Source organism: Geospiza fortis, unplaced genomic scaffold (genome assembly GCF_000277835.1).
Source record: "Geospiza fortis unplaced genomic scaffold, GeoFor_1.0 scaffold125, whole genome shotgun sequence".
NCBI classification, from domain to species: domain Eukaryota; kingdom Metazoa; phylum Chordata; class Aves; order Passeriformes; family Thraupidae; genus Geospiza; species Geospiza fortis.
The window spans coordinates 369281-382110 of NW_005054479.1; the positions used below are offsets into that span (position 1 = coordinate 369281).

Consider the following 12830-nt stretch of genomic DNA (forward strand, 5'->3'; position numbering starts at 1 on the left):
AGGGATGGTTGTCTTTAATTTCAGAAAAAGAATAAAATTCCCCTGGAAATTGTGCAGCTACATAGTACAAATACACCAAAATTAAAGGGTTTCCCCCCAGCACGGCCCAGCCATGAGCCAAACACGGGTGATTAGGAGCTGCTATTCCTCAGCAAGGTCACCAACAAGTCTTGCTTGTGTGAACAGATAAGATCAACTTACACCCTTCTTTCCTCCCATTTTCTTCCCAGGACAGCAGCCCCAAACAATGTGGGGATGTTACAAACAGCAGCTGTCTCCTGCACGTTCACACAGTGCTTTGATTTTTGTCAGAGCTTTGCTGCCAGACAAAGATTTCCCTCCTCCAAAATGTTTTCTTGTCGGAGCAACAGCCAGTCCTGAGAACAGCTTGGCCACTGGTGAACAGCTCTGCTGAGTATAAACAGCAATTTTTTAAAAATTATATTTAATCTATATTCCAGTACAGCATGTTTTTACATTTCATATATTTCCTGTGCTTTCTCTAAAGCTGCTATAATGTCCTGGGGAATCATCCCAGGGTAACACCCTCATATCCAAGGTTGTAATGATGGCAAAAGCCACCTCTGGGAAAAATTCTTGTCCTGGCCAGGAAGCCAGAAGTTGCTTCTGCTACTGCTACTGCTTCCTACTGCCAGCAGCAGTAGGAAAAGAGGGATTTAGCCATTGCAGCGGCTGGGGACTTGGGGCACACCTCACAGACTTCCCCACAGGGATGAAGGGAAAATTCCCTTGCAGTGGCATTTCTCATAACAAGCACTCCCTGCCCCCCCACCTCAATAAAAAGAAGTGTTTCCCCTCATTCTAGGGAGGGCCCAGTGTCAGGGTGATGTGAAACAAAAGGGGACAGACGAGCAGAAGGTGAAGACAGCAGAGGTAAGTGCTGCTGAGTGGCACATCAAGGGATCAGCTCTGGAATCAAGAGCTTAAAGCACTGAAATGGGTTTGAAAACTCTCAAATTGCCTTCTCCTGTCAGGAAAGAGTTAATGAGCAATTCAGCCCACCCTAGTTTAGCAGATGAGCCTTTTGTGGCAAGGGTTTTGCAGTTAGCAACCCACTTTGAGCAGGAAATTAATTTAAACAGAAATGGGGAGAGGATGTGTTGCAGCAGCACGGAAAAATCTGGTATAAAATAGACCAAAAGCTCACAGTGTACAAGATGCAATATTGTTTTTCCTATTCATCTGCCAGCTCAACCCTGGAGGAGGTTTCTCAGTGCCCCCATGTGAGATTTCCTTTCCTGGGGAGATGCTGAAGCATGATAAGGACCACAAGTATCTGCATGAGAGGGACAGAAAAGAAAACTGAATCTCACTTGGCAGCCAAGTGGGCAGTAAATAAATAAAAATAATTTCTATTTTTTCCCCAAACATGAAAATATTGAAGTCAGCTGACACCAGTTCATCTCCATAATTTCACCTCTTGTACTTGTCTTTGAATCCTAAACCCCAAGTGCTTCAAACCTCTTCCTCCCAGACATTTCAAAGTCATTCTGATACTTTATCATTTAAATATTTCTGCCTGTGAGCTGCATGCTGTCACAGCTACTGAAGCAGCACATGCTCTGAGGTGGAAAGCCCCAGCAGAATTTTCTCATTTTTGTGGTTGTTCAGCCACAAATTTGTTTGAGGTTTCTTGCTCTTGATTTCAAAGCTTTCTGTGATGCTTCACATCTCTGCTTTATGTTGGGTTGGTCTGGTGTTCAGCATTTTTCAGAGAAAAACACCTGCTATAAATTCTGCTGAAGAAAACAACTCCACAGATCAAATTGCATCTTTTCCTTGTTTTGAATGCTTTTTTTATTTCAACAGGGAGAAAACCAGCCAAAATTCATGCTTTCCTTCTTTTATCTTTAAGGCCATGGTCCTACATTTGTAAATTTTTGATAGGATAGATGTAGATTAAAAGAAGGAGGAATAACTAGGTGGTGAAATACGAAGAAATCTGAAGAAATTAAAAATTAGTGAGTTTTCTTGGTTTCATTTTTCTAAAGAGGATTTGAGGTACCCTGTGAAGTGCTGGAGAAGAGCAAAGGGTGCTGCCCTGACGGACTCTTGGGTTTGGGGCTCGGCGCAGAAGAAGCTGCCGGGCTGAGGCTCCAGGTGCAGCTGTGGCAGAGGCTCCTGGGCAGCTGCTGGTGAGAGATCTGCACAGAGAGGGGCAAGGACTTCCTGAGGTGAAGCCAGCCCTGCCACCAAGAGGTGACAGCGAGTGGAAAGGGGGAGCCGGCACAAAACCCCTCTGTCACCGAGTCTGTCACCATGGCCCGGCCATGGCTCCATCTCTGCATCTGCCTCCAGATCCCAGGTAAGAGGGACACATCTCCTAGGGGTTGAGGGCGCCTAAAATCCTGCTGGAGCCTCTCCTCCACCACATTCCAGCAGCTGGATGATGGAAGATGAAATATACCATCACAGTATAGATCTACAGGGTATTATTACCTATTTACCATAATTTTGGATCATGCTATTAATTACATGCTTTAGGTTTTGGTTAGCCCTGAACTGGTCAGAAAGTGGGACCAGTTGGTTGCTCTGGGTCCCTTCCAACTGAAATAGTCTGTTCTATTCTATTCTATTCTATTCTATTCTATTCTATTCTATTCTATTCCGTTCCATTCCATTCCATCCCATTCCATTCTACTCTATTCTATATTCTATTCGTATTTTCAAACATAGTGGTATAGACACCACAGAGTTTTTACTCCTCAGTGCAGATGGGCTGTAGGAAGCTGCTAATGGAGAAGTTAAAATAGCTCCTTTGTCCACTGCCTGTGTAACACAAAGATGACAAACATCCCAAAATTTCTAAATTATCCAGAGACCGAGTACTTCCCAAGGGCCACGGCTGGAATTAGTGTGTTGTAAAACCATGCTGCCTTACAGGTTCTGATATCCTCTAGATTTATGAGGCAGGGAACCCACTGAGAAAACCTCAATGAATGGGAGCTTGCTTTGCCCATGCAAAAGGAAAAGGGGTAATTTTTAAGTTGCTGCAGGCTGGCCTGGCCAAGCACCATGATTCCCCATGGTCCCCCTGAATATTCACCAGGAAAGGGAACAGAGAGGTTTTGGGGTTGAAGGTATGTCTGAGGATGAGTTTTCTTCTCTGTCTCTATCCTAGCTCACTCTTGGCTTGAGCACAGGCACTGAGCTGAGATCTTCCACAATCTTTTCTTGTCTTTTCTGAGTTAGATAACAGTGTCTCCAACAGGTCAAGGATAAGTTTTTCATGGAGAGTTATGTTTCCCATGCCCAGCAGAGCCAGACCTCAGGGCACTCAAGGAGACCCTGAAGCCCCCATGTGCCATGGCCACACACATTTCATCCCCTAAAAAAAACACACAGGGGCTTGCCAGGACAAAATCTGAGAGAATTTAAACCTTCAATTTAATCCTCTTTAATCTGAGAGATTAATTTAAACCTCTCTAAAGCCTTAAAATTATATGTTTTAATAATAAGGAGACATTAATGTTGTCACGGAGCCAGAGGATGTGGTGAAATGCCGCAGCTGCTGTGCAACACTGGAATTTTGCCCCTGCAATGTTAGTGCTCTGCAGCACTGGCAGCACAGGGGTCATTGGTGTGGGGACAGAGGAAGGCTCTGGACCCCTGTCAGTCACCAGAGCCCTCTCCTCTGCCTGTCCCATTGGGAACATTGGAGACATCAGGACCTTGTGCCACATTTAATGCTTTTAGATGTTCTTGGGTCATGCCAACCCATCCCCACACCACTGGGTTAACAGGGCTGCATGAGGCTGAAAAAACTGCTGTAAGCAACTTCAGGATTTTGAAGAAAAAGGAACATTTTAAAGTAAAAAAAAACTGACAAGAAACATGTATTATTGAGCTTTTTGCACAGCTTTAAAACATGCCTGGGAAAGAGATGGGAGAAGCAGGAGTGTCCTTATCTGCAGAGGGCTGTTTTTCGCTCGGGCTCGGAGTATCTGCAGCTTTGCAGGACTGTTTGCTGAACAGCAAGGATCACAAGTTACCTGTTATCCTTTCCACAAGGACACATCCTCGCTCTCACAGACACCCCTCACATCTGCCTGGGCCAAACAAGACTCAGATAATTTCCACAAAGCTGCAAAGCCCAAACAGGGAGATGTGATGCCAAACCAAAGCTTTGAACCCCGCCGCTGCCCCTCACTCCCTCTCCTTCCCCATGTCTCAAAATTCCTTTGAAAAATATTATTGTCTGAAAATTAATATCAAATTGGCTCATTTTGACATGTTTTGCATGTTTTTTGGTCTCTTTTTCTGCCCCTGAAATGTTTATCGGTGTTGTATCTGTAAGAAGAAAAATTTGGCAAATCAGTTAAGAGGCACTAAAATTTGTTGGAAAAGGGATAAAATGTTTGAAAAGTGAGAAAGGTAAGGAGGGCAGAAGAGGGGCATTCACAGGGGCAGGCAGGGATGCTCTTGCCTGCACATACAGCCCCCAGGAGACCCTCAAAACCATCGCTCTCCCTGTCAGTCAGCCTCCTTCATAGATGAGTGTTTACAGAGAAAATCTGCCTGTATAATTTGGCTAGGCCAAAACAATAGCTGGGGAACCCAAAAAGGCCTCTGAGGGAATATGGGAGCATCCTGATAAAAATGCTCCTGTTTCTCACTCATGTGACCCCCCTGGTCTGTGTGTCTACTGTGATTTTATTAAGCTCATAAAGAAAATCTGTATTTTGCACGAAAGAAAAACAATTAAATTAAAACAAAAACTGTATATTTTTCTTTTTCCTTAGGTTTTTATACAACTCAACTCTTAACCCAAACTCCAGGGCATATTCTAACCCAAACTAGCAATAAAACTGAAATCCTCTGTGACCTGAAGGAGGAGCATGCTGGGGTGTACTGGTACCGCTGGAGCCAGGAGAGCCAACATTTCCAGTTCTTGTTGTTCTCCAACACAATGGGCAGAGCCACATATGGCCCAAATGTGAAGCAGGACCAGTTTAGTGTCCATGAGGCGAGGTCCCAGAGCTCCTACAGCCTGCACATCAGCAACCTGCAGCCCTCAGACAGCGGCATCTACTACTGCTCCGTGTCCCAGTCCTCCCAGCTCCTCCTGGGCACTGGGACACAGCTCACAGTGGGTAAGCAGCACCCTTGGGCTTCCAAAATATACCACCAGTAGGCTGTGATGAGCCTGGGAAAGGGGTGATTCGTTTTGGTAGATTCTTCCCAATTTTGAGTTGCAAGGTCGGGGCTCTGGGTTTTTTCTCTGAGACCGGATAAAGCAGCAAATACAGAAAATGGCTAAAATTTAGGTCAGCATCATGTGATAGTCCTTTTGCCATCAGCAGTTGCTCTGCTGTGAGCATGCCTTGAGCACAGCATTGCTCCTAGAGCTCTAGGATTTCCTTGGGAGCACCTGGTATTGCCATGCCCTGTGTTTTTCTCATTCCCTGCTGTACTCTGGATGGGAGGCTGGATGTGTGCCCTGCTCACAGGTCACAGGTCCTTCTCTGCCATAATTCCTCCTTACTCTCACTCCAAGTAACAAGAGCAGCGTCAAGGCCAGAGAGCATCACACCTCACATCTCTGGGGTGGATCTGATGGCAGCTTTCAAGATCACCCCTTCAAAAAAACAAAATACTGAAATGGGATTTATTCCTCAAAGCTCACAGCCCACTATCCCTGGGGAGATCCAAACAGGAGCAGCAGTTTTCTGCAGGTGCTGTGGGAGGAGAGAGGCTTTACAGACATCTGGGGCATACAGAAGCTCTTTTCAGCCCATTTTCCTTTTGACCACAGAGCAGTAGTTGATGCAGAAAAACTAATGTGTTTGAAGTGGGATTCAGCCTCTGTTTTTGCAGACTTTTAGGGAGACAAATAACTTATTTAACTAAGATACAAATAACTTATTTAACCCAATGCCACTTCTAAAGCAGACCAAATGTCCCAGTTTTTCTGGGTTTTTTTTGCAAATACACTCTGTACCTTGAACTGGATGAGAAATCCCTTTTGGTTTCTTGCAGGCTCAAGGAAAAGCTGGTTTAAGATAAAGGAGAATTGTTTTTTAACAGCTGGGCACATATCTCTGTGCAAAGCATGAAAAACAGGCTTGAAATGAAGCTTGATCAAGGACACCAATTAAAAAGTAAACAGCAGCAGGTGCTCTGGGAAGACTCAGGCTTGGCTGGATATTTTCTTTTTTTCTTTTTAGTTCTCATGATAAAACAAATTGTCTTCAAGTTTCTTTTCCCTAAGTTTATTATAATTTAAGGGAGAAGTTGTCCAGATAAATCCCAGAGCCCTGATATCTCATCTTTTCATGTAAAAAATGGTACTTTCTGTAAGAATTTACATCCTGGATAGAAACAGGAAAAACAATAGTTTTCAATCACCTAAAATTTTGAATAAATATGGTTTGAGCAGTCAGACATGCAGCTATTTAATGACATTGCTGGCATATTTTCCTGGCCAACTTTATTCAGAAATGAGTGTGTTCCATTGTAATTTAGATACATCAAAATAAATCCTACCCTCATTTTATCAGAAAAAAAATATTCAAATGTTGAGCAAAGATTAGAGCAATGTGAATAAGGAAAATGTCCAGGGATCCCTTAAAACATCCCAGTGCTGCTGAAATCTCCTGCTACCCACAATTTTGTGCAATTCTGGTGAGATAATGCTTGGCAGCAAATGTCACTGAAGCAAATTCGGGGGTTTACCCTGCATGAGCCTTCTTTACCTGGTACATTATTTTATTAACGCTTTTAAAAGCTCTTGGTAACTTCTGTGAGCCCCAAGAGGCTCAGGCCAGGTCAAGCTCACCCCTCTGAGCGAGGGGGTCGCTGTTGGGGGCTGGTTCAAGGCACAAGGGGCTGGTTCAAGGCTGGTTCTCTTGGCTGCTGTTGGAGATCTCTCTGCACCCTCTGCCACACTCACCACCCTCTTTTCCTCCTTATCCCCAGTTGATGTTTTGCCTCCAAAGACCACACAGACACCAGTGTCCAAAAAGCCTCTGCCACGGACAACCAAAAGGAAAGTTGCCAGCAAGGAAGGTACAGCACTGTCCCAGCTCCTGGAAACAGGGCTTTGCTGAGCTCTTGGGGCCCTCAGGGCTCAGCTGGGTTTGTCCTGGGGTGGGGGCCACCACAATGTCACCCTGCAGGAGTGGGTGCCTGGGTGCAGATGGACACGCTGCCCTGGATAGAGCTGACTTCTGCCTGTAGGAGGGATTCCCTGGGACATCCACAGGTTTAGGGGCAGCATGGATTTCAGTTTAGGGTCCCATGACCTCAGAGCCAGGTTCCCTGTAGTGCCTTTTTCACTGTGAGGGGGACTGAGCACCAGAACAGGCTGCCCAGAGAGGTTGTGGAGTCTCCCTTATCAAAAATATGCAAAAGCCACCTGGACACAGCCCTGTGCTCTGGGATGACCCTGCTTGAGCAGGGAGGTTGGCCCAGGTGACCCACTGCGGTCTCTTCCAGCTTTACCCATTCTGTGGTTCTGTGGTTCTGTGGTGCATCCTTCAAAGGTTACCCCAGGGCGATGGTCACATCCTCACCACCCCTCTGAGGGCCTGCCTTGCTTTTCTCCCTTCTCCATCCCCAAAGCTGCTGGGGCAGGGTGGTGCCAGGTGCTGAGTGCTCTCCTCTCCCCAGGTCCCTGCAGTCCCCTGGTCTGGATCCCACTGGCTGCTGCTGTCCTGCTGCTCCTGCTCAGCCTGGTCCCCACCGCCTACCGCCTGCACCGTGAGTTTCCTGCCAGCATCCTGAGGGGGCCAGGCCCTGGGACAGCCCAGGAGGGGATGGACAGCTGGGAGAGGGGCCCAGGACTGATGGACACTGTCTCTTGTCTCTTCCCAGGTCTGCGGCGGAGGCTGCAGCTTCGCATGCACAGGCAGTAATTCCCAATAAATCCCAGTAAATCCCAGTAAATCCCACTGCCCTCCCTGCCTCAGGCAGGCAGGGAGAAGCCACAGAGCCTCCCCTGCATGAGGCTGAGCACTGCCTGGACATGAGCAGGAAGGATCTGGCAAGGGACAGACGTGGGCTTGTACCACAAAACAGACATTTCTTTCCTGCATGACTTCAACATTCTCCTGGACACAACAGCTGGCAAAAGGACCAGGCTGGATTCTGCAGCATCCTGAGCACTTCCCAAAGGACACTGAGCAGGGCAAATGCCACGGCTGGCTCTGCACAGGGGGAAAGGGGCTGGTACCAAAGTGTCACCACATTTCTCTTCACAGAGAAAAGCAAGGCACAATTCTTCCCAAGAATATTTCTGGGTTTCACGTTCTCTGAACATCAGAGAAAGAAAACACAATTCTTATCTCATTTGCTGTGCCTGTGTTTGTGCAGAAGTAGAATGCAATATGGGGATTGCTTACCCAAAGTGATGGAGTTTTGTTTCCTTGGCCTGTCAGGGCCAAGTGTGTGTGTGTGTGTCAGGACTGTTGAGTGACAGTCACGAGATTCTGGGCAGTTCAGTGCTTGGCAGATTCAGTTCAGATGTAATGTAATATAGTGTAATGTAATGTAGAATAATATAGTATAATAAAGTAATTAATTAGCCTTCTGATAAGATGGACTCATGCATCATCCTCTCCCCTCATCTGGGGTGAAAATATCCACGATACCAAAGGGACTCAGATGGGCTGGAAAGCTGTGAAAAAGCTCCTTGGGTCTCCTCTGTGTTCGTCTGTAGGACAGAACAAAGGTGCTTTTTTAGCTCCTGTTAATACTGATTGACAAAAATCTGGTAACTTTGAGAGCAACCAGCAGGGATGGAGCAGAGGCAACTTGTAAAGACCCTGTGAGGTTTATTCAATACCAAAAGTGAAAATATCACTCAGTTATTCTGTTCTGCACGCTGGTGTCTTTTGGTCCACACAGTTGTGTGGCAAGCAAGGAACCATGGCCTCCAACCAGGAAAGAGTTAAAGCATTGCAAAATCTCCAGGGGTGAGCAGATCTGGGAGGATGTCTTTCTCCCATGGGAGAGTGCAAACAGCCAGGGCTGGGAGAGGAACACCAGACAAAGCCATGCACACAAGGCCAAACACTTGGCACAGCCTGAAGGTCAACACCACCTCTGAGGGCAAACAGAGGCCCCCAGGGGCTGGCCCTGAGCCCAGCAGCACAGCATGTTCAGTGGGAACTGCCCTGGGGGATGCCTGGGTGTGCTGAGCCCCAGGGGACACCCCTGTGCCCTGAGCCCTGTGTGACACCCCTGCATGCTGAGCCCCGAGCAATGCCCACGGGTGCTGAGTTTTGGGTGATGCCAGAAGCAGGGAAGGTCTCCCCAGGGATGGCAACAAGGCTCAGCTGCTGCCCAGGGTGCCAAGGCAGAGCTGGGGCTGGAAATTTGGCATCCTGCTGAGCACAGGCAGCGAGCACCCGCTCTCAGGTGCACCCCCAGCCCCACATCTGCTCACACACAGGCACCAGCCCTGTGTCAGCTACAGGAGGGCAAGGGGAAGGTGGTCCAGAGTCCCCAGGGTTGGGGCTAACACAGTCTTGGGATGAGCTTTTGGGTGAAAGCGTCACAGTGGCACAGCAGCACCACTCTGGCCTTCCCCTCCCTCCCCTCCCAGCCACAGGTGCTGCTGCTGCTTTCCTCTTTCATACTGAATTTTCTGTGGAGCTTGGTCTCAAGCCCAGCTGTTGGTGCTTCCCCTAAATGATGCAGTGGATAAATAAAGCTGGCAGTGGATCATGCTGAGCCAGCTTCCCCAGGCTGTGACACTCACCCAAGCTCTCAGGCCACCCAGCTGTGGGGACACCAGCACGAGACCCCACCCCAGGTGCAGCAGGGAGGGGACTCTGAGCATCTCTGACCCCTCCACATCACAATTTACCCTCTGGGAGGGCTCAGATTAACTCAAACCATCATTTTCCTGCACTGCAAGTAGTGAGCACAGCTTTGCCCCAGAAGCAGACAGATTTTATGGCATGTACATTTTTCATAACAGCTGTAAGAAAACCCCTTTGAAACTTCCCATGAGCAAAGGTTTATTCTTTAAAAAAGCAGGGGCTTTCCCTCTGCCTGCAGCTGCTTTTGAAATCCCAGCTCCCTTTCTCACACTTGAGGTGTCCTGACCTCAATGTCCACACCTTGCTCAGCTCTCCCACCTCCCAGCCAGCACAGGAGAGCACCTCCCATGGCCAAGCAGCAAATACAGGCTGCACAGCCCAACCCTCCTCTCCCTCAGGAAAGTGAGCAGCCTCAGGATAACCCTGCCCAGTCCACTCCTGCTCCTTCTTCTCCACACTCAGGACATCCTCAGAGTGTCTGACCTTGACTGAAACCCCTCCCCAGGACAGCATCATCTTGTCTTGGTGGATTTTAGTCACTTATCCCAACTCCAACAACACAAGCACAAAGGAGAGGGATTTATTCCTTGGCTCTCTGCTCATCCACAGCAAAGAATTTGCTCAATGTCTGAGTTCCCCAATCAGTCTTCATGCTTTCCTTGTATTTGGGGAAAAATAAAAAAGCAAAACCAAAACCCACCCAGACTCTCCATCACCCATGTGCAATGAAAACAGAAGAGGACAGCGACAGCCAGAGATGTTGTCCGGCCTGTTGAAACACAGGTTTGTGCAGTTTACCAGTAGAAATGATGAAAAAATAATAGTAATTTCTATTATCATCAATAGAGTGCTTTAGACAGTAAAACTGGGAGAGATTTTAGCAGCAGGTCTCACAATTGTGAGAGTTGATAGATAAAAATAGATTCCCATTTCATAGACTTTTTTTCCCAGAGCATAAATAAGCACAAAACAGAAACAGCAATGGAAAGATGCTGAGAAAATTATCCCAGTTCCCTGATATCTGCAGCTTCTTTGCTGAGACACAGTGATTATGCCAGCCAAGGGTCGGGGATGCCATGTTCTGTTGTGGCACAACATTCCCAACTTGAAAATTAATGGGAAAGTGTTTCTGCCCCTCTCTGTAATATCATGATCCCTGGATCCATGGAGAGACAGAGATACAGGGGACAGCATTGTCCATCACAGTGTCTCTCATGCCACCATGTCCTGGCACATGAGGGTCTCTAATTTATTCCTTGATTCCTTCCAATGATGGATCAGCCTTCTCCTGTCTCCCACTGTCACCATCCTGCCTGCAGCAAGGAGCAGACATACCTAGAAGGAAAAATAACAGGATTTTATATCTATAACCCAAATATCTTGTTTAAAATGTAAATAAACTATTTCCTCTTAAATGACAAAAGGAGACACCACAAAATTTGGACAAAGGCAAAGGATAAGGAGGGGTTTGCAGATGTATGGGTTCAAGAGCAAAACTTCACCTATGTTGCGCTCATCCCCACAAATCAATGGGCAAGCAATTGTAAAAGAGATCAAAAATTATATGTGACAATAGTCTGGTTTATTATTACTATTATTTCTTTTCTATTTTATAATATATATTATATATTTGATATAGAACATGTTATAGAACACATATATATAGAATATATAGACTATATACAAAGAATATATAGAATTCATATTCTATATTATAAAACTATAATCCAGTCATTCTCTCAATGAACAGTGCAGATCTTGAAAGCATTAAAATATTCAAAGGACATAGCAATATTCATAGATACAAAGCAGAAATACAGGTACTTCAGGCATTGCAGTAAACAGTCTTCATAGTTTTGCTACAGTTCTGTAAATGCATTTTTTAAAAATTGCCAGTCTTTACAGAATAGCTCAGTTGTTAATCCAATATTGGAAGTGCTCAAATTTTCTTTTTTTCTTTTAAACTTTCATTTTTATGCGGGTGGTCTGTGTTTTTATGACACAGAAAAGAAAATCAAATCAGGTGCAGCTGAAAATATTCAGCTGAAAGCAAATTATTGACAGAAGAGTAAAATTATCTATGAATTTAAAGTTCCTAATATAATTTTTTTTTTCAGTTAGAAACTGCTGAGTAAGGCACAATAATGGAGAAAGGCTGGATAACATCTCTATTAAATTATTTAACTTGAAATCTGTGCAAAAAAAAGGAGATACTTTATCCATGGGTGCTGTTTAAATTCCTTGAGATTTATCCTCACCCAGAACAGCTCCATGCACTGCAGCTCTTTATTAAATATGTTATCCTGGCAGGGGAAATGGATTCACAGTAGGACTCCTAAGCATTCAGGTCAGATTTGTTAAGTGGGAATTTCTAAATGTCTTTTTCTGTCACTGTATAAAATCAAAAAACCCTCTAGGAATAAAATCTACCTCCTGGTAGCATTAGTACTTTTTGCCTCTATTTCTCTGGACTTCAATAAGCCAAAAAATAGCAATGTGTTAAATCTGGCTTATGCAAACAAGAAATTGAGTTTTTAAATATATTATTCTCATTATTGTTTAATATAATTTCTGGATATTAAAGTATATATTATTTGCTGAAATAACAAGTAATTGTGTATATCAATATATCTATAATGAGTGCACTCAGGGTGAGCTCTGCAGCTTCTGTGGGATTATAAACAAATATTTGTTATTCCAGCATTCATTTAAGTGGAACACATATTTGACCAAGTCAAAAATGAATTTTATAAAGTTTGCATTATGCTCCTCTACTACCTTGCTATGAGAAAGGTTAATTTGGGTTCATACATCAATGGTTCTTCCACATGAAGCAAAACTCACCCATGCTTTAAATGTTTGCAAGATGACAGAAGCCTTTAACATTCCTCCCTTAGGCATTTGTGTTTTTCTACTAAAGTTCAACTTCTCATTTAGCCTGTGAAATACACATGTGCATGAAAGGGGGCTGCATTACACTTTTAAGAGAGAATCATTATTGCTATTTACACTTTCTGATCTAGGTAATAAATGAAAACCAGA

The 12830-nt window shown here is 45.2% G+C and overlaps 1 protein-coding gene across 1 annotated transcript; it reads left to right on the forward strand.

Annotated features, from left to right (window-relative positions):
- Window positions 1-2280: 2280 nt before the first annotated feature.
- Window positions 2281-7877, forward strand: CD8B (CD8b molecule). The gene is made up of 5 exons (XM_005428333.1): window positions 2281-2326; window positions 4764-5114; window positions 6940-7029; window positions 7633-7722; window positions 7837-7877. Exons 1-5 carry the CDS (start codon window positions 2281-2283, stop codon window positions 7875-7877), a joined length of 618 nt encoding a protein of 205 aa, XP_005428390.1.
- Window positions 7878-12830: the final 4953 nt, after the last annotated feature.